At 39.6% G+C, this 27,014-nt stretch overlaps 2 protein-coding genes across 3 annotated transcripts in view; one reads left to right on the top strand and one right to left on the bottom strand.

Moving 5' to 3' along the window:
* Positions 1-9,718: 9,718 nt before the first annotated feature.
* The window catches only part of NEXN (nexilin F-actin binding protein), a 29,173-nt gene continuing 11,877 nt past the window's right edge, over positions 9,719-27,014 (top strand). The window contains exons 1-8 of one of the 2 annotated variants that reach the window (XM_077824863.1): positions 9,719-9,809; positions 11,681-11,872; positions 12,089-12,170; positions 12,255-12,403; positions 13,896-13,937; positions 15,577-15,774; positions 15,854-16,027; positions 19,450-19,638. In XM_077824863.1, the coding sequence (XP_077680989.1) occupies positions 9,783-9,809; positions 11,681-11,872; positions 12,089-12,170; positions 12,255-12,403; positions 13,896-13,937; positions 15,577-15,774; positions 15,854-16,027; positions 19,450-19,638 (1,053 nt within the window). In that variant the 5' untranslated portion in view covers positions 9,719-9,782. The remainder of the gene's footprint in view (positions 9,810-11,680; positions 11,873-12,088; positions 12,171-12,254; positions 12,404-13,895; positions 13,938-15,576; positions 15,775-15,853; positions 16,028-19,449; positions 19,639-27,014) is intronic. The other variant, XM_077824864.1, reaches the window with a different exon arrangement.
* The window catches only part of FUBP1 (far upstream element binding protein 1), a 67,436-nt gene continuing 58,079 nt past the window's right edge, over positions 17,658-27,014 (bottom strand). The window contains exon 21 of the mRNA XM_077824854.1: positions 17,658-18,855. Coding sequence (XP_077680980.1) covers positions 18,838-18,855 — 18 coding nt within the window. The 3' untranslated portion in view covers positions 17,658-18,837. The remainder of the gene's footprint in view (positions 18,856-27,014) is intronic.

Below are 27,014 nucleotides of genomic sequence, written 5' to 3'. Positions count from 1 at the left end.
TCACTTCCACCCTGGATTACTGCGGTGTATTCTATCTGGACAATGATCTTGGGGTCTAGATGGAAACTGTATCTAATTCAACAAGCAGTGTCCTACTTTCCAGGAAGGGCAAACTACAGAAAGCAAATCACAACAGTACTCCACGCTCTACCCTGGATCCTTGCCTTATATAATTCTGCATTTCACGGTCCTAGTGTTTATCTTTAAAACATTCTATTAGCCTTCGTTAAACTGTCTCCATCATATCTGCTTCTCTATTCTGCTGCAGCATCTGTAATAATGTGGGATCTTGTAGTTTAGGGCTGAGCCCATTGCTTTCTCTCTCTCTAGCACCAGAAATTAGGATGAGTCAAAGTCTTGCTATATAGGGTAAGTCTATTGGGGATCGATTTATCGTGTCTCGTCTAGACGTGATAAATCGATCCCCGAATCGATGCCTGTACACCACAAATAGCAAAGCTGAAGTTGCATATCTTAGTTCGAACCCCCCGCCCCTTCCAGTGTAGCCCAGGCCTTAGGCCCAGTGTAAAGTTACCCAAAGTAGGCCTTCTCCCAGTAACAGAGCAGATCCTCCCCCTCCCCCAGACATTTTTCCTGGAACATAGCCCTGAAGATTGTTCCCTACTGTCTTAAACCTGGTAGGAACAAGAAGGCCACTCTTTATCCTACAGAAAAGGTTATCTTCAGTTTGGACATAGAGCTGAGATGCTATGGTAATGGTGCTTATTACACTATAAGCAAAGCATTTACAATAATCTGTTTTACCATAATAATGTCTGCTAAGATTATTCTGCTATGATACTTTAGCTGTAACATAGAGTCATGCATCTAACTTTGAGCTGTAAACTGAGCAACTTCACTTTATAAAACTGGATTTTTAAAGTTTGGGAAAAGGAGAATGAATATCATCTCTGTTCAGTGGGAGCCTTGGTTTAGTTGCTGGTTGATATTCTAGACACGCATATCAATTTCATGTAATTTTGGGGGGAAATAGTTTCTCTTATATAAAATATGCAAAAATATGAGTTGGTTTTGTAGTGAATTAATGCAGAATAAGATTCTAGGGGGAAGATTCTAAACTGGTATAAAGTGTCAGCTCCATTTAAGTCAATGGAGCAATAGAAGATTACACCAGTTGAGGTATCTCATTTCAAACTAGGCCTTATCCGGCTATATTTTAAAAGATTGGTTTTAGAAAGTTATAATCAGGGTTTAAGCAGGGCTCACATGATGAACAATAAACAGGGAGAATGCTCCTTTCCTGTGTCCTCTTCCCAGCTTTATTAAACTCAGTGTTTATTAAATATGTTAACAAGTACAACTGTGCTTTCCTGTCCTTAAGAGCCTTGACCATAAGTAATACATTTCCAAGTCTCAAAAGATCGTTTCCTACTTATAAAACAATCTTCTCTGTGGGTAGGTCATTAAAAGGAGACAGATGGTAAACATAAGACTAATGAAAATACTTGTTTATAGAGTTGCCAGCAAGACAGTAAGTGAGCCTATCAGAAAGAGGAGTTATTGAGGAATTAGATATATTTTTTTCAACCTAGCTTTCAATTCCTGTATCTGCAAAAAGTAGCAATTTATTTAGGGGTAGAGTAGCAGTGGACTATCTCCCCAAGTAGGTCTTCTCCATCTGTATCATCTATATGAGAATGTTCATTAGTCTATTGCTAAACATAAGTTTTCACAGTTTCAAACTAATATAAGTAAATTGCTTCAAAATAGGAAATAAGAACAGTTTTTATGTGCCTTAGGTCTTCCGCTAATGATAGACAACATATTTTAAAACAAAATCTAGAATAACTTTATTTCATGAAGGCTATGCAACAGCTTTTGTTCAGTTAAAGGGTGGTGTAACTCTTACATAAGTGGGGATACATTAAGTTTAAACAGACTTTTTGGCTTAAGAGGTGATAAGGAAGAATAAATGTTTTGCTGTCTTGTAACATCTTTCTGTATTTATTTTAATTTTGTCTGAATAGCAGTGATGTGTGTGTGTGTGTGAGAGAGAGAGAGGTGACACAATTATACCAGCTAAAGACATATCATATAGTTGATCATTTCCTGTCTCCTCCCCCCCATCTTAGAACCAGTAAGATAAGTAAATTGTGTTTTTTAAACAATCCTGCGCAGATTCAGATATTTTCGCATAGCAGCTGAACCAATAACATTGCCTAACCTGTTTCCTAGTTTTACATCTGTTACCGTCTTTGTGATATTCATCAAGCACCATAGTTAAGATTTCATTTTAGCCTATTGAGTAACAATCTTCTACATTATATGCAGACAAGCCATTCTAATAATAGGTTTTCCTCTGCTCTGCAGCTCTGGGGCCAGATCAGACCTGTCAATCACAGGATGGAGGTTTGGCTTCCCCTCCTGGGAAAACCCCTGGGAAAAACAGCTAGACTGTTTATACAGACTAAACATAGTCTAAGAACTTTGATTAACAGTATTAAAACATTAGACTAATATTTCCTGAGATACACCTTCACCCAGCTGAACTGAAATTTTACTTTAGATGTATATCAGTTAGAGAGGCAATGAGATGACAAGACTGACTAGTCCAAGAAGCAAAATAATCAGGTAATAAATTTATTTCTCCATCGTATTCAGGTTTGTCATTCCAACTATGGGAGTACTACAGAAGGGAAACTGTATGGGAGGGCTCCAGTAACCAAAAATATGTACAGAAAAGTTGGAAAAGTATTGTGATATCAAGGAAGCAAACTTTCCCTGAAAAGCTGAGATATGATTGTTATGCACAACCAAGTATACGATGAAGACACAGCACCCATTGATGCGGTAAAAATACACAAGGCCTATATACAGTTGGCCTCTGCCTCCCCAGAGAGTAAGCCTCGCTTCTGTTACAAACACTTGCTTTCACTGGGACACACTTTCTTCCAAAACTGGGATATGTAACTGAGACTTTTAGAAGCAGTAATAGTTCCCCCTAACCAAGGGAATTAGTGAAGGCACTAATAGCAAAATGCCCTCTAATTTAGAAGCAGCATATTCCAGAGACCATACTGGTTGATTCTTTCCTAGTGATAAGGCCATTCTGAAGGATCCTTCACCTAATATTTTTGCTCATGAGGGGTAGATTACTTATGTGTAGGTCCAAGCAAAGACATATAAAGGGCTTGATTATATAAACAGCATGCAGCAAGTTGGGGTGTAAATCTACCTCTGATTAGACTGTCGCACATGGAGTGTCTGCATGGAGTCTGTTGCTGAGCATGAAAAGTTCCGTAGTGCGCTTTGATCTGCCCCACTTGGAAATGGTGAGGAAGTAGCTCTGTTTCTTTCTTTCTGAAAGATCTTAGAGGGTAGTATCAGACAAATGCTCTCTCAGGCATCAAACAGTATTAAGTTCCGTCACTGTTTCTGTTCAAGGTATATAGGATGTTATAAGGAGTGCAGCCATGGGCTGAAATGTAGTTAGCGTGCAACAAATGTACTGCTCTATATCTCCATTTCTTCTGACATAGATGGTGGAGTATAATGACTTACCCAGCATCAAAAAATAATTGCAGTAATTGGATTAGAGCCATCTAGCTATGTGTGAAATTTAGATTAAGAGTAAAGTGATACTTATAGGATGGGGAAGCAACTAGAAGAAATGTCACTAGAGTTGCAACCCATCCGTTTTTTACCCAGACAGTCTGGTTTTTAGCTTCTTTGTCTGGGTGCCATTTAGGATTGTCAGGTGCATAGTTTACTACTACTACTGCTTCAAGGCACTTACTACTTCAAGGGCACTTTACACTGCCTTCATAGACCGGGTCCTTGAGACAATCCAGAGAGGGAAGGGGGTGGGGCCTCAGGCAAAGAGGTGGAGCAGAGGCGGGATAGGGGATGGGGCCTCAGAGTTTGGTTACCAGGAGTTAGAAAGGTGGCAACCTGAAATGGTACTCATATCAGTGTTCCCACTTACAGAAATATGCCTGACATTTTTCAGACTCACAATGTGGAGTCTTGTTGAATCTGCATTTGGATGGTCAAGTAGTAGTAGTTGCCAAAAGTGTTTTGCCAACATGTTTTCTTAGTAAGAAGATTGCAGACTTTCTGAATGTGGACCTCACTGTAGTCAGCCATGCCTTTGTCAATGTGAAGTTGAGGTGTTCAGCTAATTGTAGCTTCCCCACAAAATAGTCTTGAACATATGCAATGCCCAAATTTAAAAGCATTTTTAAAAATTCAAAGTCCTTAAATGGTGCTGATGGTGGTACATAAACGTGATGTACTACCTATGCTGAAATCTACATAGTAAGCAATTGCATTCTGTACTAGCTACAATTTCCAGATTATCTTAAGGGGAAGTCACATACAGAGTATATAACCAGTCCCATGTATTAAGGTGGTGGGGAGTATGTCAGCTGACAGAGAAGTAGTGCCCTGTACAAGGTCATCTTTGGAACCCTCTTCTTCTAGAGCCTAGATTTGGTGGCTTTCAGGGTCCACTGAAAGGTCCATCTGATTTCCAAAGATTTTGTAGGGCAAAGGAGAACAAAAGTTGAATAGGTGTGCCAATTTGTGAATGTTAAAAATGATTGTTTTAAGTTTCTGTTAAACGCATGCAGTAAAACTGATTTAGCTGTATTTATTTATCTTTCAAACATAAGACATGAATCTGCTAGTTCTGAGGCTGCCAAAATCAGAAACAAGGGTTGGGGGGCAGGAGTGTGATGTTTCCTTTCCCGACTTTTCCAGGTGGATCTTGATAGCCAAGGTTCTGTTTAACCAAACAGAACAGGCCAATGTTATCACAACAGGGTTGCCACTTGAGGACACTAAGAAAACAGCATGAGATATACCCTAAAAAAAATGTTCAAAGGGTAAACTGACACCTGCTAATGTTTGCAGGAATCCAGATACCACAAAAATGCTTGCAAGAAGCATCTAGAGCATTTCTAGACACAACAGAATTAAACATGCTATCACCAATTTACAGACAGGCCAAACGGAAACTACAGCTGGTTTGAGTACTTTTTGTGTTTTTATTCAACAGTTCAAATAACTCTAACAAACTCACGCACCTGCTTTTTATCAGTTCATGAGTAGGGTATTTGGTATTATTAATGTATCCACTTTCTTTTTGGAAGGCTGATAAAAAATACTTGTTTTGAGATTGGTTACATTTGGGCTTGTTAGAAGTCCTGATCCTGTGAGAGGATATGTACCCAAAACTCCTAATGAACTGAAGTTGGTGGAAAGTTTTTGTTTTTTTATAAACCACAGCAGAATCAGGAGCCTAATTACTCTCACACACTGTTATTTCTTGCTGTTGTAACTACTGTGGTCTAAAGACCATCCGTTAGCATATCAGAATTCCATATTAAAGATTCAAGTGCCTGTGTTCCTAACACCTTCTTCATTATTAAAAAAAAAAATTAAACATTTAAGTCTAGATTATTGTGGGAATTGGTCTGCTTCTTCTTCGAGTGCTTGTTCACGTCCATTCCACATTAGGCGTGCGCACGCCGCGTGCACGAGCATTGGAAACTTTTTCCCTTAGCGGCTCCCGTCGGGCCCCCCAAGTGGCGCCACTGCCCGCTGCATATATGCCCCCGCCGGCCCCACCCCCTCCAGTTCCTTCTTGCCGTCCGTGGTGGCGTTGGAACAACCTCTCTCTCTTTCATAGAAGAGCAGTCCCTTAGCCTTTAGAGTAGCTGTTATCAGTTCGTTTACATATAGATTGTGAACACTTAAGTGATTAGGTGCTTGGAGGCCTCCAGCACCGGCCCTGGGCCGCGCAGGGCATGCCTCAGGCCCATGGCTTCAAGTCCGGCGGTCATGGCCCACTCGACCAGGGCGCAGGCGACCTCCACGGCATTCCTGGCACAGGTCCCGATCCAGGAGATCTGCAGAGCAGCCACCTGGTCCTCGGTGCACACCTTCACAACCCACTATGTGGTCAACAAGCAGGCCAGAGAGGACGCAGCAGTTGGCAGAGTGGTCCTCCGAGCAGTTGTTCCGTGACTCCTACCCTCCTCCAGAGGTAAGCTTGTAATTCACCTAATGTGGAATGGACTTGAACAAGCACTCGAAGAAGAAAAAACGGTTACTTGCTTTCTCGTAACTGTTGTTCTTCAAGATGCGTTGTTCACGTCCATTCCACACCCAGCCTCCTACCCCTCTGTCGGAGTCGCCGGCAAGAAGGAACTGGAGGGGGTTGGGCCGGCGGGGGTATATATGCGGGGCACAGTGGCGCCACTTGGGGGGCCTGCTGGCCCGATGGGAGCCGCTAAGGGAAAAAGTTTCCGACGCTTGTGCACACAACACCTGCACACCTAATGTGGAATGGATGTGAACAACACATCTCGAAGAACAACAGTTACGAGAAAGAAAGTAACCGTTTTTTCTTGCTTTTCAGTCATTTCAGGCGTGAAATAGATTAGTCAGGTTGTCATTCTGCTTCCTTTTAATAGTATTGCAGTGTTTTGTTGCTTACAAATAGTGCAGAGAAATATTTACATTTATAAAACTATTTCCATTCATTATTTTCAGGTATTTTAAGTTAAAAAGCTAAAATATAGAATAAGCGTTTTAAAAAAGGTATATAACAAATTATAGCAGTTTCATGAAGAGAGACTTCGGCACCAATCCAGCAATGAGCTAAGCATAGGCAGTCCCCTGTGCTCACATGGAATTCATTGCAGGACTGAGGCCTTATTTTATAAGTCATTACATTGAAAAACAAGAGAAGATGCCTTTCACATGATCTAAGAAAACAGCTAACGTGTAATGAAAAAATCAAACTGTACCATGCAATGTTGAGTATTATGTGGCTTTAATCAAATAAACTTGATTTTCACAGGTGCTAGCCATAAGACCTAATGCTGCTTCAGGAAATAAAGTTTTTTCTTGTGAATTCCTTCCTTCTGGTTATAGCCTCAACAGTCTATTTGGTCGAACATACAAAGTTTTAAAACTGTACTAACACATTCCTAGAGATATCTTTAAGTTTTTGCTGGAAAGGTGGTATTATTTGAGAACTCTGTAGATGAGGCCACTGATACAGAAAATGAATACGTATGGAAGGTAGTCCTCAGAAGTAGCCAAGCATGAACAAAGCACAGTTGGCACACGCATAGAGTAGTTTCATGGAATGTGACAACACAATTATAGATAGGAGCACTTAATGGTAAAACACCAGTTGAGATGCTTGATGCGGGTTTGAATAAAACTGAGCAAGGCTTATTGACTTTTAACCTTTAGGAATGAGCTAATTGTGATTACATGTGGTAGAATAAACTACTTGGTTTGACCTCTAGATTAGGGAATACCACCATTTTTGGTCATGCCTTTTACTAGCATTGCACGTACACTATCTTTAGCATTAGATTGTTTTGCTTGCTCCTGAGGTTTTTATCTCTGCTTACGTTAACTAGTGTGGCTTTTCATACTCGTAAAGAGTGCACAGATGTCAGTTTGCATTTCAACACCAAAGCTTCATATATGGTCTGTTGCAAAGAAAAAAAAAACCCCTCTCACTGAAGAGCCACAATGGAACAAATCTGTCTCTTTGTGTGTTTTTTCTCATGTTGACAAGTACAGTTGCTGTGGTCAGCAATTACAGGTCTCAGTTATGTGCACACTATATAAAAATGCTACAATTTGTTAGTGTGGTGGTAGGATATAGTCTTTTATATCTAGGTCATTGACTTATCCAGCCCAGATTGATAAGTACTTTTCTTCATTACCAAACAGATGTAAAGTGTGCTCTGTGGAATAAAGGTAGTTTAATGGGTACTTGTTCATGTCCCTGAAACCATTACTAGAGTTGGTTTCAGGGACATGGTTAGCACTATCTGAAGAGAAGTCAGTAATTGAAAGGACACGGAGACAACCTTTCCTCCAAATACTATCTATACTTTTTCAGTGCACCTGCCAGAGAAGTTAGGCACCTTCCACATAACATCACTGTACTCCTTTCATTTTTGTGTGTGCCTGAGCCTCGCTGACTAGTCCAGAAATAACCATTCGGACTGTTTCATCTTTCCCATTGCGGAAAGATTGTGTGAAAAGCTGATCTGGTATCAGTTCTGGAGGTTTCTAGGTCAAGGACTGTACTGCTCTCGAGGGGTAGCAAATTCTACAGATGAAAAATACAGATGAAGGTGTTAACTTGGCAAGTCTTGGTCCTGGCCCCTGCGTGTTTCACTTCAGGAACCTCATTATTTTCATAATATACACTACTTAGCTGTATGCTACCAATGATAATTAAATTGTCAGAATAAGGGAGGTTAAGCACATTTTGTAATGTATTATCCTTATTTTTCATTTTGTTCACTTGAGCTAATTCACAATTTGAATGGAGTAACATATGAATATAGCATATAGTTTTAAGATTTGAAATGCTGTCGTCTTTAAAGTGTGTTTAGAGGTCTTAGCTCACAGAGCATGTACCAGGTAACTGAGTATCTTCCTAAGGTACTATGTCCCATCCTCATCACTGTACTATCTGAGCACCTCACTGTCTTTATCTTCACAACAGCCCCGGGAGATAGGGAGGTACTAATGTCTCCCTTTTACAGATGGGGAACTCAGACGCAAACAGACTGAGGCCCAAATCCTCAAAGTTAGTTAAGCACCCAACTTCCATTGAAATCAATAGTAGTTTGGTACTTAGGAACCTTTGAAAGATCTAGGTTGAAGTGACTTGTCCAGTGTCAAACAGTCAGGAAATCTGTGCCAGAGCAGGAAATTAAACCTGGGTGTCTCGAGTCCCAGGCTAGTGCCCTAACCATTGAATCATCCTTCTGTCCCATTAGTGATGGTAATATATACAATATATTAGGGCTGTCAAGTGATTAAACCAATTAACTGCACAATTAAACAAATTAACCGCTCGATTAAACAATAATTGAATACCATTATTTAAATATGTTTCGATGTTTTCTACATTTTTAAATATATTGAGTTCAATTACAACTCAGAATACAAAGTGTACAGTGCTCATTTTATATTAATTTTTATTACAAATATTTGCATGGTAAAAAACAAAAGAAATAGTATTTTTAAATTCATCTCATACAAGTACTGTAGTGCAATCTCTTTTTCGTGAAAGTGCAACTTACAAATGTAGAATTTTTTTTGTTACATAACTGCACTCAAAAACAAAATGTAAAACTTCAGCGCCTACAAGTCCACTTAGTCCTACTTCTTGTTCAGCCAATCACTAAGACAGACAAGTTTGTTAATTGAAAAATACTATTTCTTTTGTTTATAATTTTACAGAGCAAATATAATCAAAAACAATTTACACTGATTTCAATTACAACACAGAATACAACATATATGAAAATGTAGAAACATCCCAAATATTTAATAAATTTCAATTGGTGCGATTAAAACTGCAGTTAATCATGATTAATTTTTTGAGTTAATTGCGTCAGTTAACTGCGATTAATCGACAGCCCTAACAATTATTAAAACAAATAAACTATGACATATAAGTTAAATATCATGATAATTTATGTAGGTGAATCCATAAAAAATAAAAGTTCAAATAGTGAATTGTAGCCACTGCATTTTAGTACCATTGCATGCTCAGTACATGTTCATATATCTTCACTCAGGGGGGCCAAATTAAGTTGTGGTGCACCAAGCTTAAATGAGGACTAACTTTTTTTCTACAAAGATAGTAGAAATTTCAATTGAAGAGTGCTCTTCCTAAGCTGGTAATAAATCTGCAGCAATTTCTTACAGGTAAAAATAGAAACCCACATATCAAACGGGTCAGGTGCCAGATCACAGAACAACAAACCATGAATGACATTGTACAGAAGACTGAGGTATGTATCAAGTTTAATATAATCAAAGTTCTGTAGTAACTTACAAGTGATGCTGACAAAAGACAAGTATTGATGCTTTATTTCTAATTGGTAAGCAGCAAATGGGTAAGAGCATAATAAGTTCAAGGAAAAGAATGTACCTTGTATCTTAAGGTAACAGAGAAGCCTTTGAAAAGAACAGTTTGATTAAGGAAAGTAAGGTTATTATATTTGCTGGAATATGTTAAAGGGGTTCTTGCTATTATGCATTACATATTAGCTTTTCCTGAAAGGCTGGAAGTGGATATCTGAAGTGAGATTCACAAAATAGGAAACATAACGTTGTTGAAAATTCAGAAAAAATGGGGAAAGGGAAAGAGGAAGAGAACATAAGAATGGTCTGACCCAGAATGGCCAATGCTCCATCTATTCTAGTATCCTGTCTTCTGACAGTGGCTGGTGCCATATGCTTCAGAGGGAGTGAACAGAACAGGGGAATTTATTGAGTGATCCATCTCCTGTCATTTTGTCCCAGGTTCTAACACTCACAGGTTTAGGGATACCTAGAATATAGGGTTGCACCCCTCACCATCTTGGCTAATAGCCATTGATGGACCTGTCCTCCAGGAACATATCTAATTCTTTTTTGAACCCAGTTATACTTCTGGCCTTCACAACATCCAATGGCAATGAGTTCTACAGGTTGATTCTGCATTGTGTGAAGTACTTCCTTATGCTTTTTTTAAACCTGCTGCCTATTAATTGGATGATCCTTGGTTCATGTGTTATGTGAAGGGGTATACAACACTTCCTTATTCACTTTCCTACACCATTCATGATTCAAGATGAAGATTAAAATATTAAAATATCTGTAGAAAGCGTTGGGATTAAGTTACTCAAAAGATTTGTTTTAGCATTCTAGCTAGATAATTTAGTGATAAGAGTTAAAACAAGCATAACTAACATTGTGTGATGTACTCAAATGGGAAGCATATAAAATATGAAACAATGTTTTCAGTCAGTTTTTCAGCTGATTCAACCATACTATGTTGGCAGTAAAGTGTAAAAGGAGACAGAACACTCAAATATTTGTAAGATGTTGGTATAATGTACTAACTGGAGCCCGCAGAAGCATACAGATGAGGAAAGTGTTAGCACAGAAACCCCCATTAAAAATTCTTCAGCCATATATACAATAGGTCTCTGTTGGCCCAGGGAGCTTGGCTCCTCAGCTGTCATGTGTAGCCTCTGGATTGCTGGGTCATCCCCAATATTTAAGGAATTATTTTGATGATGTGCTTAAGTTTTTAAATGGAAGAATTATATTTTTTTCTTTTAAAATGCCACCATGTGTAAAGATTCAACAGGTATGGTATAAAACATCTGTTACATAAGAAACCAAAGATATATTAGACACTGTGATGCTAATACCCATGTCTTCATGTATACCTGAAATCTAAGTCCCAGTCTTGCTTCTAGAGGCAGAATCAAGTATATATTTCTGTTCTCAGAGTGAGTATACGTATTCTAATGCAACAATATAGAGATGTATATATCTTTTTAAAATTTCATGCGTGTTATAAGAGTACATTCTCAAAATTCAGGGCTTAACTACGTAGCCCTCCATTAAAATCAGTGGGATTCATACAGCTAAAGTCCAATAAAACTCAGTTTATTCCGTCATATTTATTACTGATTCATTCCTTTAAAAAATGGTAAAGTATAGCTAAAATGCTTGGCCGACAGTAGCCAGTGGCACAAAAATCATGATCACATATGTATTTTGTTTTAATAAATCTTACATTCTGTCTAATCCAATCTATCAAACAATTTCTCTCCATCTGTTTCAACTTTCTTTTCCTTATCTTTACTTCTTCTTTATCTTCACAAAGATTCTGCTTTCTTCATCTAAACCTGTCCAAAAATCCTATGTGCCCAAACTTCACAAGGGTGATGTAAAGGATAAATTTGAAGCTATGCAGAAAGCAAGGGAAGAAAGAAATCAAAGGAGGTCTAGAGATGAAAAGCAAAGAAGAAAAGAACAGTATGTTAGAGAGAGAGAATGGAACAGGAGAAAGCAGGAGGTTATTTTCTTTGCAAATATTTTTCATATTTTTTTAATATTCACTTGATCATAAGAATTTTAAAAATATTTTTGGAACTTTTCATTGTAATTCAAATAAGTGGTCTCAACATCTAGTAGATAAACTATTTTTGAACCCTTTATATGATAATATTGAAATTTTGTCTTCTAATGCTTAAAGACAGTTCAGTTCTAGTTTCTCTTTTTAATCAACTAGATGAAAGAACTACTTGCTTCTGATGAAGAAGAAGAAACAAAGTCTTCTAAAATAGAAAAAGCTTATGTTCCAAAGCTGACAGGTAAGAGACTCAGTTTAAAAGTCCATGTAATTTGACAGTTGAAGATTAGATCAAATTACTGAGTTTTGTATTTCACATTCATAGGAACTGTTAAAGGCAAGTTTGCAGAAATGGAGAAGCAGAGACAAGAAGAAGAAAGAAAAAGAATGGAGGAGGAAAGAAAGCGCAGAATTGAACAAGATATGATTGAGAAAAAGAAAATTCAGAGAGAACTGGCAAAAAAAGCCCAGGAGGTATATTTATCTTGTTCTGAATACTAAGTACATATCAAATAGTCAACATTGTTTATTTTGTATGATTTTTTTCTAAAAGTTCAGCAGGAGGATTTGGTCTTAGTTTCTTGAAAGTAGGTGAATGGACTGTCGTCTACGAGGGAGATGAGTGTGGTGGAGGAGTTTTTGGGGTGTGTGGAGGGTTATCACTCTTGTCAAACACTGAGCTTGAGTTATAGCTGAAGCCAGGCATTGATGAAAACAGAAAGTGGGAGAGGGAATGAACCAAACACAGATTTTGGTATCATATGCTTGGAAGTGATTCAAGGCTAACTTGACTAAGTAAATTTTAAAACATTTGTTGTTACATACACACATTTTAGACAAGAGATGCTGATTTATATTCAAGTTTATTACTGAAAATAGGTGTTTGTAAGAAGCACAGTTGTAGACAAATTGTCCACTAAAGACTACTTAAAAGTGATGTTTCAATCAGTATTTTATTCTTTTGTCATTGTACAGATCACTTGTGTTAGATATATAAATGAGTAGCTTCAATTCTTGCCAATGCCTACAAGCCTAATTTTATCTTTTTGATAAACTCTGAATTGGAGTGCGTCCCCTCCTTCTGTAGTTCTTTCACGGAAGCAATTACCTGTGTGAGTAAGAGTCTAAATGTCATAGTCCAGGACCATGAACAAATGGTTTGCTTAACCAAAAATACGAGCACTTAATCTTTTCCCTCCACACAGAAGAGGAAAGAGAACTCTTATTAGGGATAAATATCCAACAAAGGTTTAGCTAGTCATGTCCTACTGGGAGTAACATTACTAAGTTTTGAGCATTCTGCTGAAAGTTTAGCTCATAATCTCTTTCAGCACCTGTTCTAGAGTTTATTTACTTCGAAAGGTAGGAGTACAGTATGTAAATTTGTACTCAGGAAGGAAGTTATACTCATTTCAAACAATAAAAATATATAGAAACTAATGTCAAGAATATGAATATAGGAAAGAGGGCTTTCTCACTAGGCTAAGTCTCAAGGGAAGGACAAGGTCACTTTGATATGAAATTAGATGACATTTTCTTTAGCTTCTCTTGCACAATTATGGAATGCATGTGGAAACAAATCTTTATCTATGTGTATTTACTAGTTTATCACTAAGAAGCTAAATAAGATTATTATGCTATACCTAGGGTTTCAATTCTGTTTCCAGGATTACATTGCTAGTAAAGTAAGCCTTTATCTAGTAAGCCACAAGAACTGTTCCAACATTAATACTGCTGTAGGTTAAAACATGACATACTACCTAGGCATTAAAATGTAATGTCAGGTAAAACTCATATAGCTATCAAAAAGTATTCAGAATGGTATCCCTCTTTTCCCTCCCACCCCAAAGATACATAAAAACTTAAATGCAACATACATTTGCACAAGTTAATTTTCCATTTTATATTTGAAAATCTAAGGCAAAGAACAAAAGTAACATAATTATGTGAAATTCTCATTTAATAGATTGATGACATAAACAATACAGGAACTGAATCAGCAGCAGAGGTAATTGGACTTTTTTTTTTTTTTTCAAAGAAACATTCACCTAATTTTTTATTCACTGCTTTATTATTTTAATAGGGATTGGGTAAATAAACAATACACTTAATTTTTCATGGAAATTCTGTAACAAGGCTAAAAAAGCCTGAGAAAATGTCTTAGCCACAAAATATATTGCCATCTATCTATATGAGGCCAATTTATTCTAGCTTTAAAACAGGTTTAAAGGTAAATGACTTACCAACCATTAAAGTCAGAATAAAAAAATAACTAAGGCTTACATTTTCAAAGGGATTGTGTTGCTCATAGGACATGGGCCTCTAAATGCACTAGTGGCTTTAAAAAAGGCAAAGAGCTTTTAAGGTTAGATTTTCAATCTTGAAATTAAAGAGGGATAGTGTCAAGGTTTTTTTTTAATGTTACAGTACATTCAAGATTTTTAGATTTGTTTAAAAGAAAGAATGTTTATAATCGCTTTAGCAATGTTTTGGTTTACTTTTTGCACTTCAGCTTGGAAACTGTAGCTAGACTGGTTTGTTTGGTCAGTTTAACACACTGATTTATATGTGCTAGCACAATGTTGTTGTCTATGAGGTTCCAGCATTGTAAGAGGACGTTTAATTTTTAAAAAAGCTGGACACCAAAACCCCATTTTTCACTAAGGTGTCAAAACAAAGTGTAATCATCACACTTCTACTGAAGTTTTCTTTTTTAAAATAAAATCTAAATTTTGGGTTTAATTTACTAGACAGTCTCTCTTTAATAAAAAGAAAAGGAGTACTTGTGGCACCTTAGAGATTAACACATTTATTTGAGTATAAGGTGCCACAAGTACTCCTTTTCTTTTTGCGAATACAGTCTAACATGGCTGCTACTCTGAAATCTCTCTTTAATGGTGATATTTTGTGTAAATCCACATCATGGAAGATATTTTCGCACATGAATTTGTATTGGACAATAGCTCAAATCCACTTGAGACAGCAATAGATTCTATAAACAAAAGAAGCCTGTAAATGTTTGAGTTGTCAGTGTTGATCTAATCAGACATTTTGAAATGCTGCACAACTTCTGTCACTTAAAAAAATTACTAAGGACTCAGTCCTAGATATCATGGAGATTGAACATACAAATACACGTAATAGATCCCAGACTTCTGCCGAAGTAAAACTGAAGGGACTGGCAGTTACTTCACATGCTGTTTTTTAAATCACATATTTGTTTCTGGAGAAAGAGAGAGTGTGGAAGCAAATTCCTTATTAGCTTGTTTCCAAATGGAGCATAGCACCTTAAAACTTAGGTGCATTTACAATTATGTCAGCAAAATTTCAGCAGCTTTTTTCCAATCAGCCATGAATAGTTGTGGATAAGTTCAACTGTCAATGAAGATACTGTACAAGTTCGATGAACGCTTGCCACCAGTCGCATTTCAATTTAAAATAGAATTCTCTTGATGCTCTTCTGTTGTCAGAAGAAAACTAATGGCTGTCAGTAGTACTGAAAATGAGTTTTGCTCTGGTCCCTACTTTTAGTCTCAGTATAACTATATTGGCAATTTTGAGAAGCACAGGTAACAGTGGCAGCTGCATGTGGAAAGACGACTCCAAAAAGTCAATATTTATGGAAACAAATTTGTTATTAACAACAGGAAGGTGATGATTCGCTGCTGGTGACAGTAGTGCCTGTCAAACCTAACAAAACACCTGGAAAGATTAAAATAAATTTTGAAGACCCAGGAGATGAGAGAGAACAACAAGAAAAAAGAAAGCAAGAAGAAGAAAAGAGGATAAGATATGCAGAACAAAAACGATCCCTCAAGGAAGCCAAGTGTCTTTCATTTGTCATGGTAAACAAATCATGAGAAATACTTGGGAAACACACGTTTGATATTTAAACTGTATTTAACTTTCATTTTTATTATCTAGGATGAAGATGAAGGCAGTGAAACAAATGAACCTCTTTCTCCTGGGAAACTGAAATTAACATTTGAAGAACTGGAAAAACAAAGACAAGAAAATCAAAGAAAGCAAGCAGAGGAGGAGGCAAGACAACGTTTGGAAGAGGAAAAACGTGCTTTTGAAGAAGCTAGACAACAAATGGTAAATAGATGCATTATTCATTTCTGGTTATGGATGCTTGTTTGTGTAGAAAATACACTACATTCCTTCATGTATCTGGTTTTTTTTTTTACATCTGAATTGTTTCAAACTGTTAACCTCATGATGATTCTCAATTTTTAACAGTTGAGATGGAGACCTGACAGCATCATCAGTTTCAAAAATACTTTCTGCCCTAGATATTGTTCTAGATCAGTAGTTTTCAGACTTTTTTTCTGGCAACCCGGCTGAAGAAACTTGTTGATGCCCGCGACCCAACGGATGGGGTGTGGGAGAGGGCTCAGGGCTGGGGCAGGGGCTTGGGGTACAGGCTTACATCCGGTGGCTCCTGGTCAGCAGTGCAGCTGGGATACAGAGGCAGGCTTCCCACCTGTCCTGGCACCGCGAACCACGTTGCTCCCCAGAAGTGTCTAGAAGGTCCGGCTCCTAGGCAAAGACGCGCAAGCAGCTCCGTGTGGCTCTTGCCCTCAGGCACCACACCCCCTTCCCCCAGCTTCCATTGGCTGGGAACCGGCCAATGGGAGTGCAGAGCTGGTGCTCGGGGCAGGGGCAGCGCACAGAGCCCCTTGGCTCCCCTGTCTATGAGCCGGACCTGCTGGCCACTTCCGGGGTGCAGCGCAGTGTCAGAACAGGTAGGGACTGCCAGTTTTTACTGGCTGAGCAAATTGACCCAGTGCTTTGCATTCCACGACCCAGTACTGGCTCGCGACCCGAACTTCGAAAATCACTGTCCTAGATAGGGTTCAGAGTAGCAGCCGTGTTAGTCTGTATTCGCAAAAAGAAAAGGAGTACTTGTGGCACCTTAGGGTTAGTCTCTAAGGTGCCACAAGTACTCCTTGTCTTTGTTCTAGATAGTGATTCATTTAAGTCTTGGCATAGTTATTTAAACAAGCCACTGGTATTAGTGAAGCTTCTTTTTCTTAAAAGCATGCTATCAGTCATATTCATTCTTACAAAATGTAGCAGCATCATAGGATACTCCAGTTCCATGTGTCAGTATGTTTTAATGTTTTTGGAACTGAAGCAATTGTATAAAAGTATGAACAGATTTTATTCTGTTCTTAAAGTGACTCCAGTTCTTAGTTTTCAATTAATTAAATATTGATTGAATTTCAACTACTCCAGATGAATTTACCACATTTGTGGGTATCAGTATCCTTCTAGTGGTTTTCAGTCACATGGCTAAACATTATTTAACAAACTGGAAGTTATCCAAGTTTTGTCTAACTTCAGTGGTACTTTGAGCATTGCAATAACCAGTATTTTCACACATGAAAGGATTCCATGGCAATTGTCTGGAGCTATTTCTTATTCATCTCTTTTGTTTATCTACCATGTTTATATTCATCACTGAGGATCTCTCTTTGAAGTAGGAGAGAGAGGAGGAGGGGAAGGTTGGATCAGTCCTTTTCTTTATAGAGGGTTTAAATACTACATTCTAGATTAAGAGATTTAGCCTAACATGTTGTCAGAAATAGAAAAAAACAATCCTGTTCTCCCTCCCTCCAACTCCAGCCTGATATGTCTCCATAATATAGCCTTTGCCCTAAAGAGTTTTGTAAGCTAGGATGATCTAAGATTCAGTAGACCTCTGTATAAATTAGGTACTCTGTTCTACAGCAATAACAATTGTTTAATTAGAGTATTTGCATCAGGTACATTGGATAGTTTAGCTACATTTACCATTTTCTTAATAACTTGCAACAAAATGAGACCACCTTTAGAGAATTCTGTATTTAAAAATAGATTTTACTTCTGTGCACTCAGATGACTATTTATGCCATTGTTCTCCCACATAGAAGGTATGCACCAGTATTTGCACTTGTGAATGGGAATTTTATTTCAGTGCACCATGCAAGATTTTATTTCTAGGAATTTAATAGACTACACACTGTTGGTAACTAAAAAAAAAATTGATTATCGAGACTGTTCCTGGGCAGATTGTAACCATCTTGCACTTGATGTGGTGTTTTTATAGTAACAGTTTTAAAGATCCTGATTCAGCACAAAATTGTGGAAACACAGGCGCTCAGAAAATTGAAACCCTGGAAATTTCCAAAACAAAATTTTTGTAGCCCAGCATCAGAATGCCTCCGATCTTGAGTGTGGGTCTGGGGTCAAAATCCATATCTGATCTTGAATCCAAATTCTGTAGTTTAGGTCCATATCTGTTTTCCTGGTGCTTAACCTTTCCTCTTACTAACAACCCTGAACACCACAGCTCTCCAACATTATAGTGTATTCTTCGTTTAGAAAGCCACAGTGGTCATCCTAAACAATACTTTGTTCCACCCCCCTCACCCACATTTTGAAATACATAGTTTCAGTATAAAGGTGACATTTGCATTTTTTTTTTTTTTAAAAAAGCTCTTATGGTGTTTCCCTTTTTACACACCCAACTTTGGTTGGTTATAAATTACCATTTTCCTCCCAATCACTTGCCTTTGTTGGTTGTACCTTTGCAGAGTTTTCTAAAGGGGATAATTCAATTATTTCCTTCCATTTTGTCTCTTTCCATAGATATTCAGTAATTTAATCATTCTGAAAAGCTGATGTCCTATAATTTTCTCAACTCTGTGAGCAACAGCTCGATGCCATAATGCTTAGAATGTGCAGCAAACTCGAGCAGCGATGCCATCATAGCTCATGGATTCACTCTCTCCGTAGACATACAGCAGTTGAAGGAATATCCATTCTTTGTTGCAGTTTGCAAATCCCAGCCTTCTCTTTGCTGACAGTATCTAATGGAGAAGGGCAACAATGAAGATATTGAAGCACCTCATTTCAGTTCTTCAGAGATGTTTCATTTTCTGGAGGAGGAACAGAAGCACCATTGTCAATCTGGGTCAAAAATAAAATGATAATATAGTAGTAGTTTATTTATAAAAATTCACAGTCCGCTACTATATTATTTTGTAAAAAATCAGCACTGAGGGAAAGCACCTCACATGCAAATAGAGAGTCCAATGCATTTACATAATATTTCTACTACAAATGAAAGGTCTATTAATTTCACATATCTGCAAAGGAACCTGACAGCATAATTCAAGATTCAGAGAGATGTTTTATTACTCAGATTTTCAGGATTGTTACCCCCTTTGAGGCCTGTTTAGGTATGTCAAAATGATCCAGCCCTTAAAAGTATAAATCAAAGATGATTTTGGCTATTTAGTTCACCCCCTGCTTGTGTAATATTATTCTTGATTTATAAGCATGTAGTGTTAAACTATTCCTCAGAGAGAATTTGAAAAGTTATCCAGATTGTGCTTAAGTATCTAAAACTTTAAAGTATTCGGTGTGTGGGCTTTGAGATAGACTGCAGTTTTTACATTTCCTAGAGGGATCTTTTCTTTCTTCCCACTGGCCCAAAAAGAGTAAAAACATTTAATTTTTTTTTTCTAAAGGTAAACGAAGAGGAAGAAGATAAAGAAAATGAAAATTCTATTAAAGAATTCCGTCCTGGTAAACTCAAGCTCAGCTTTGAGGAGTTAGAAAGACAGAGGAGAGAGGAAGAAAAGAGGAAAGCAGAAGAAGAAGCCAGAAGACGCATAGAAGAGGAGAAAAGGGCATTTGCTGAAGCAAGGAAGAGTATGGTAAGACATTTTGCTTAGCGTTTAAGAGATTTTTCAGATCTGAATTCTGCCAGTAGGGTGCACTTCTGGAAATGGCATGAGATCATATCCACCTATTCAGTAGCATACATTTCAGCTGCTTCTTTAACCCAAATAGTTATCAGAGAATGGACCATCTGGGTAGTTAAACTCAAGTTAGTAAAATAATAAACTCGTAGCTGCCCTAGGAAACATTCCTAATCATTTAAAATTACATCAGAAGTTACTGCTTGTAACCAGTAAACAGTATTACGCTGTACTTGAAAACTTAAAAGAAAAACAAAGAATCACAAAGAAAAATTATTTTTTTTCCTGGGGAATTTCTCTCTTACATCCTCAGTTTATATTGCCATCTTCAAGACCACACACCAGTCATGATCCAACTGGCTGAAACAAATATGCTCCCTTGAAATCCATCAACGTCTCTCTTTAACTAGGAAAATTCACCAAGTTCTGCCCTCATTTATATCTATGGCACCTCACTGAACAACTTGGGACAGAACTTGGCTTCCATAATCTTTTTAGTATGATGATTCACAAGCCAGGAAACAAAACAAAAAACAAAATTAACGAATCGGGTTGAGGTTGCAAAGCTTGGAAGTTAGTTTAAGTTAAAAATGGGGGAGAAAAATGATCCAACTTTGATCTGGACAACATTGAGCAATCATAGATCCCCTGATTATTATTTTATTTTTATTATTTTAAAGAAATTACTCTAATGTAGAATGACACTCAGAAATGTCAAGTGTATTTAGTTTTCACTCAGGAAGCTTTCTTTATGCTACTCCTCTGGGGAGGGCAGTACAGGATGCTTTAAGTCACTTAAAAAAAAATTTTTTTTTGCAAACTAGACCACATTGGACTTGTATGCAGATAAAAATATCCAGAGTTATTGTAAAAGATTACAAAAATTGTAACCCAGAGCTTCAGAAGGGATATAAGCCTTCGTACTTCTTGGTATAAGCAGGGCCGGCTCTAGGCACCAGCAAAACAAGCAGGTGCTTGGTGCTGCACATTTCTAGGGGCGGCATTCCGGCGCCGGCCATGCTGCCCCTAGAAATGTGTCCCCGCCACCCCAGCTTGTCTCCGCTCCACCTCCGCCCGCTCCCCTGAGCGCACTGCCGCCGCTCCGCTTCTCCCTCCCAGGCTTGCTGTGCGCGGAACAGCTGTTTCACGTGACAAGCCTGGGAGGGAGGGAGGAGAAGCCGAGCGGCAGCGCACTCGGGGGAGGCAGCGGTGGTGGAGCAGAGGTGAGCTGGGGCAGGGAGCAGTTCCTCTACCCCCCCATTACTTCCTGCACTCCCCCCAACCCTCGCTCACCTCCACTCCGCCTGCTCCCCTGAACATGCTGCCTCTCCCTCGCCTGAGAGGGAGTGGGGAGAAGTGGAGCAGCGGCGTGTAAAGGGGGCAGGTGGAGCGGAGGTGAGCTAGGGCGGGGAGTTGCGGGTGGGGGGGGGAGAGCTGCAGGAAGAAATGGCGGGGGGGAAATGCGGCACGCCCGGGGGAGGAGGCGGAGCCGGGAATTTGGGGAAGGGGTTGGGAAGGGGCGGAGTTGAGACGGAGCCGGGGGTGGGGGGCACAAAAAAAAAGCGGGGGCGGCCAAAAATTTTTTTGCTTGGGGTGGCAAAAATCCTAGAGCTGGCCCTGTGTATAAGCAACCTCTGACTGAGATTAGGAACAAAGTTCTGTGTTAGTAGCATATTCTATAATAGCTTCATGTGGAGCATCTTACACCTTCTTCTGAAGCAATTGCTATTGGGCCATTGTGGGGAACAAGATACTGAAAGAGATGTAACATTGTCTGGTCCAGCATGGGAATTTCATGTTCTCAAATACAGCCTCAATGAGACAACTGTCAGACATCAACAATGCAAATCGTTTAATTCAAAATTCAAAGCAACATCTCAGTGAATTAGGCCATGCACATTAGCATTAACAACTTTGGCAAGTACCATGTTTTGTTAGATAGACCAGGGCCCTACATCATCATAAGACAACCAGAGGAAATGTTAGGAAAATCCTAGTTTAGAAACTGTATGTGGTACTACTGCTTCCGCGGTAATGTAGACAGGGCCTGTAATCGGTCTACAGCTCTAGGAAGGGACAAAAATGAGACGTTAAACCAGCAGGTACAACAGATGAACTATGAATAGGGCAACAATGCTGTCATGATTTTTAAGAAAAGTCAGGAGGTGGTGAAGAGGGCGGTTGCAGCCACTGCTTTGTAAAATCTCTTCTCTGTTGTAATACGAGCTAGAACAGAGCGTGTTGCGTTGCGAAGAAAACAGGGTGTCCGCCTACACTTCCTGCTTTTTACTCGCTCCAGCAATAGCAATGAGGTCATCAAAACTTCCTTCCCATGGGACAAGCAGGTGTCCCTATTACAGTACTATCAATATTACATGTTTGGCAGTAGGAGGAAGGATCTGAAAATTGCAATCTCCCTCTCTCTCAGTACCTCTCCCCCAAATATTTTTCTGATAGTTTAAAATTACCTTGGAAACTAGATGTTCCTTAAGGGTTTTTTTTCAGTATGAGTCTGAACAATTACAAAATAACAAAACCCCCTCACCATTAGTAAATTAAGTTTAATTCCATAAGATATAACATAAATGACATGACTGCATAGCAATAACCAGAGACATTTAAGAAGTTTAGGATCCTAAATTAACAGAATACATAGAAAGGCAAAGTTCCTAAAAATTATCTTACAAGAGAGTTGGAAAGTTATTTCCTCTCATCTTCCTGGCGTGAATTCAAGATTCCCCAAGAAGAGGAGATGACATTAAACAAACCTAAAGCAGCAGTGCAGGAGGGACATTGACTCCTTCTAGTGTTTAAAGTATTTGTGTAGTCATCAACTCTTTAGGAGAAACAGAAACTAAAAGTTAGGTCTTGATAGGTTAATCTGTCTTTTCCTAATAGGTTTCATACATTCTTCTGCAGATCTGTTCCACATTCTACCCTAACAGCTGGCTCCCATTCGTTTGCTCAGATGGAATTTCTCCTCCACCCCATATTATTGAAGCAATATTTTAGTTTAAAAAAAAAAAGCAGCTTTATTTTAAAGCTTTTGTCACCATCAAGTTAGTCACCGTCAGCCTGAAACATTCATCTTGGATCACTATCATTTTCTTTCAACTAAATTAGACTAGTAGAGGGATGCTCTATACAGAGGGATCAAACCAGGTTCTCCCTCACATATCAGTCACATTACAGGCCCAGTGATATTTACCTCCACCATACTGCACAGTATGGAGATTGCAAAATATAAATATTCCCCAGTTCCGTATTCACAGAAGAGGTAAGGATGGCAGTGGGCTCATGTAGCTATACAAACAGGACAGCTGGTATACTAAACACATTGGGCTGAAGTCAGACCTAGTGCAGTTCCACTTTTCATGTGGCTTTCACCAGGGATACAGTTGGCCCATTGTCTTCTTGTGAGTATGTGTGTCTCCATTAAATTGGCAATCAGGGTGCTTCTTCAGAGCTGCCGTTAGCACACTTCTCACTTCTACACATGCACAGTCCATTGACTGAATTCTCATCTGTGCAACTTCTGTTCATTTAGCTTCCCCGAGTCTTTCTGAAGTGGTGAAGAGATGAACTAATGCATTGCCAGCAAAAGGCTCCCACATTTCTTCTCCGGTTTAGATGTGGTTACCTTCTTTCAACGTGTAGATGTGCCATACAGTCATGTTTCATATACATTATCAAGTGAAATGATAGATACTTTGAGATTGTTTGTTTATTGCTTGGTCTTTGCCTCCACCTTGTGCAGATGCAATTCATCTCAACTGACATAAGCTTGCCCAATGCAAGACAATTGAAGAGCTGGGAGTGGCAGGAGCAGCTGAGTTGCTCATAGGGCAGTACAGTAACTCCTCGCTTAACTTTGTACTTATGCTCCTGAAAAATGCAACTTTAAGCAAAATGATGTTAAGCGAATCCAATTTCCCCATAAGAGTTAATGTAAATAGAGGGGGTTAGGTTCCAGGGAAGTTTTTTTTGCCAGACAGAAGACATACACACACACACACACACACACACACACACATATATACAGTATAAGTTTTAAACAAACAATCCTGTACACAGCAATGATGATTGTGAAGCCTGGTTGAGGTGGTGGAGTCAGAGGGTGGAAGAGGGTGAGATATTTCCCAGGGAATGCCTTACTGCTAAATGATGAACTAGCACTCAGCTGAGCCCTCAAGGGTTAACAAATTGTTGTTAATGTAGCCTCACACACTACAAGGCAGCACAAATGGTTGGAGAGGAGACAGCATGGCAGAGATAGACACACACCCTGTGTGTGAGAGAGGCGCATTGCCCCTTTAAGTACGACAACACCACTCTAAGTACGTTGCCTTTTTAAGTAGATCAGCAAGTTGAGACAGCAGCTGCTGCCAGCAAGCTCCCTCCATCCTGAGCCCTGTCATGTTTCTCCCCACCCCCCCAAGGAAATGGGGTCAGCTGGGGGCAGGAGCAGGGGGAAAGGGAACACCATGACATTAGCCCCCCTCTTCCCCACCCCCACCCTGTACAGCAAGCAGGAGGCTCCGGGGAGCAGCTCCAAGGCAGAGGGCAGGAGCAGCACATGGCAATGGGGGGAGGGGTAGCTGAACTGCCGGCAATTGATAGCCTGCTGGGCAGCTGCCACACAGGGAACTTAGGGGAGTGGGGAGCTGATGGGGGGGGCTGCCGGTCCACCCTGGTTCCAAGCCCCCACTAGCTCACTGCAACAGGCTGCTCTTCCTGCAAGCAGTGGATAAAGCAGGCAGCTGCCAAACGTTATAATGGAGCATTGCACAACTTTAAACGAGCATGTTCCCTAATTGATCAGCAACGTAACAATGAAACAATGTTAACTGGGACGACTTTAAGTGAGGAGTTTCTGTATTAGAGGATGTCTTTAACAGACAGCAACAGCAGATAAGGGAGGGGCAAGAAAAGTCCTGAAAGAGTCGCGGGTAAAATGAGGAGGTAGGGACAAAGTAGTGCAACAAGACAAAATAGGTATGATTCCTGCAACAGTTAAAAGTACCAGATTCTATAGTGATGAGAACCATATGAATATAGGCATGGCTGGAAAGATGACATAACAAAATAAGCAAAGAATGCACAAATCCATTTTTTAGTTTATGACGAGGCTGAAAGTTTCATTTTATAAAACAAAGATTTATGTTTCTGCTTGCTTTTAAACTTTTGATTTTGGTGGAGCTGGGTCTAAGACATTATTTGTGCTTACACACCTTAAGGAAGGAAAGGTATTGGAATCTTTAACAAAGTCATACAACTTTACACTCTTGTCCATTAGGCTTTGGAAGCAAATAGTGTTAAAAGCCACACAGATGTTCAGCTTTGTCTCTTTGGATGTCAACTCTAATCCCACTAATTCTCTAATCACCAGTCTTCCAGGATAGACAAAATTTTAATTTATAGTGTCAAAATATCAAGCAAATTTTCTTTTTGAACAGAAACCTTAACCTTTCATGCCATCCTAACATATAAAAAAGCTTTTAAAAAGGCCATGAGGTATTTTTTTCCCCCTGTGTATGTCACTAAGGAATTTGGAAGGGGTGAGGAAAGGAGCTAGAGGGGAAGGCAGAAAAGAAAATAGAGGATGAAGAGGTGAATTATAAAAGACCACCTGCACTGTTCAAAGTTACATGGGACAGGCTACCATAGTGTATGACCATTTTTATAAAATTGTGTCTAAGTTGTGTGTCACATCCCAAAACAGCTTATGAAACTGAATTAAATGTTTTATTACTTATTCCTTCAGATTTCTGAAGTGTAAACTTTAGTTACCCAGATCACAGAATAGGTGCCTATCTCAAATTAAACACAAAAAATAAGCAAAGGACTGTCCATAAAACTCTGTCCACCTCATCTTCCTCCCTCCTCGAAACAGCTTTGCTGCATGCTTGAAAGGTTAGAGAAGGGGTCGGCAACCTGCAGCATGTGTGCCAAAAGCGGCACGCAAGCCAATTTTTACTGGCATGCGGCTGCCGGCTGGGGTCCTGGCTGCCGCTCCCGCTCAGCCCGCTGCCGGCCTGGGTGAACGGAACCCCAGGCCGGCAGCAGGCTGAGCGGCGCTGGCAGCCGGGACCCTGGCTGGCAAGAGCCGGCAGATGGAACCCAGACCGGCGGCGGGCTGACGCCGCCGGTCTGGTGTTCTGTCCACTGGTGTAGGGTATTAAATTTATCCCTGTAGGAACGTGCTACTTGTGGAGCACCAGGACTGCCAGCCGTAAGTAGTACACGGTAAGTACCACATTCCTAAGGGGAGAAATTTAATACACTACACCCCAAACAGCTGGCCCACTTCCCGCCCCCTGACTGCCCCCCTCAGAACCCCTGATCCATCCAACCCCCCACCCCACTCCTTGTCCCCTGACCATCCCCTCCTGGGGCCCCCTGACTGCCCCCCTCAGAACCCTCCACCGATACAACCCCACCTGCTCCTTGTCTCCTGACCACCTCCTCCCAGGGCCCTCCCCCCCATCCGACCCCCTGGGACCCGCTCCCCCATCTAAGCCCTCCTGCTCCCTGTCCCCTGACAGCCCTGACCCCTATCCTGACCCCTGACAGGCCCCCCGGGACTCCCACACCTATCCCTGTTCCCCATCCCCTTATCATGCCACTCAGAGCATCAGGACCGGGAGCCGTAAGTAGCACACCGTAAGTAGCATGTTCCTATGGGGAGCAATTTAATATACTACACGCGTCCCCACTCAGCCTGCTGATGGTCTGGAGTTCTTAAAATATGTTCTCTCACCCCTTATAAAAAATTACACTACAATTAGCTTAAAAACTTGAAAACTTAAAAATGTTGTTTGTATACTACAGTAATCGTTACAAAATGTATAATGTTAATAAATACATAGGTTCGATGAAACAAAGTAGTTGTACTTACATGCCTGTGCTTAATTTGTGTTTTCGATGATTTACCTTGTAAAAATATCTCGCATGTCTCGCACTCCCCAGAAAGGGCACCCCACGTTAAGAACCACTGCACTATACTGATAAGATCGGCATTTTAATTTAATTTTAAATGAAGCTTCTTAAACATTTTAAAAACCTTATTTACTTTACATACAATAATAGTTTAGTTACATAATATAGACTTATAGAGAAAGACCTTCTAAAAACATTAAAATGTATTACTGGCACGCGAAATCTTAAATTAGAGTGAACAAATGAAGACTCGGCACATCACTTCTGAAAGGTTGCTGACTTCTGGATTAGAGTATCAGAGGGAATATTAAAGAACATAACACAAAAACGGCCATACTGGGTCAGACCAAAGGTCCATCTAGCCCAGTATCCTGTCTTCCTACAGTAGCCAA

The sequence above is a fragment of the Eretmochelys imbricata genome, chromosome 8, assembly GCF_965152235.1.
Source record: "Eretmochelys imbricata isolate rEreImb1 chromosome 8, rEreImb1.hap1, whole genome shotgun sequence".
Taxonomy (NCBI): domain Eukaryota; kingdom Metazoa; phylum Chordata; order Testudines; family Cheloniidae; genus Eretmochelys; species Eretmochelys imbricata.
The sequence above is the reverse complement of the archived record's forward strand: the minus strand, read 5'-3'. Positions and strand labels throughout refer to the sequence as shown.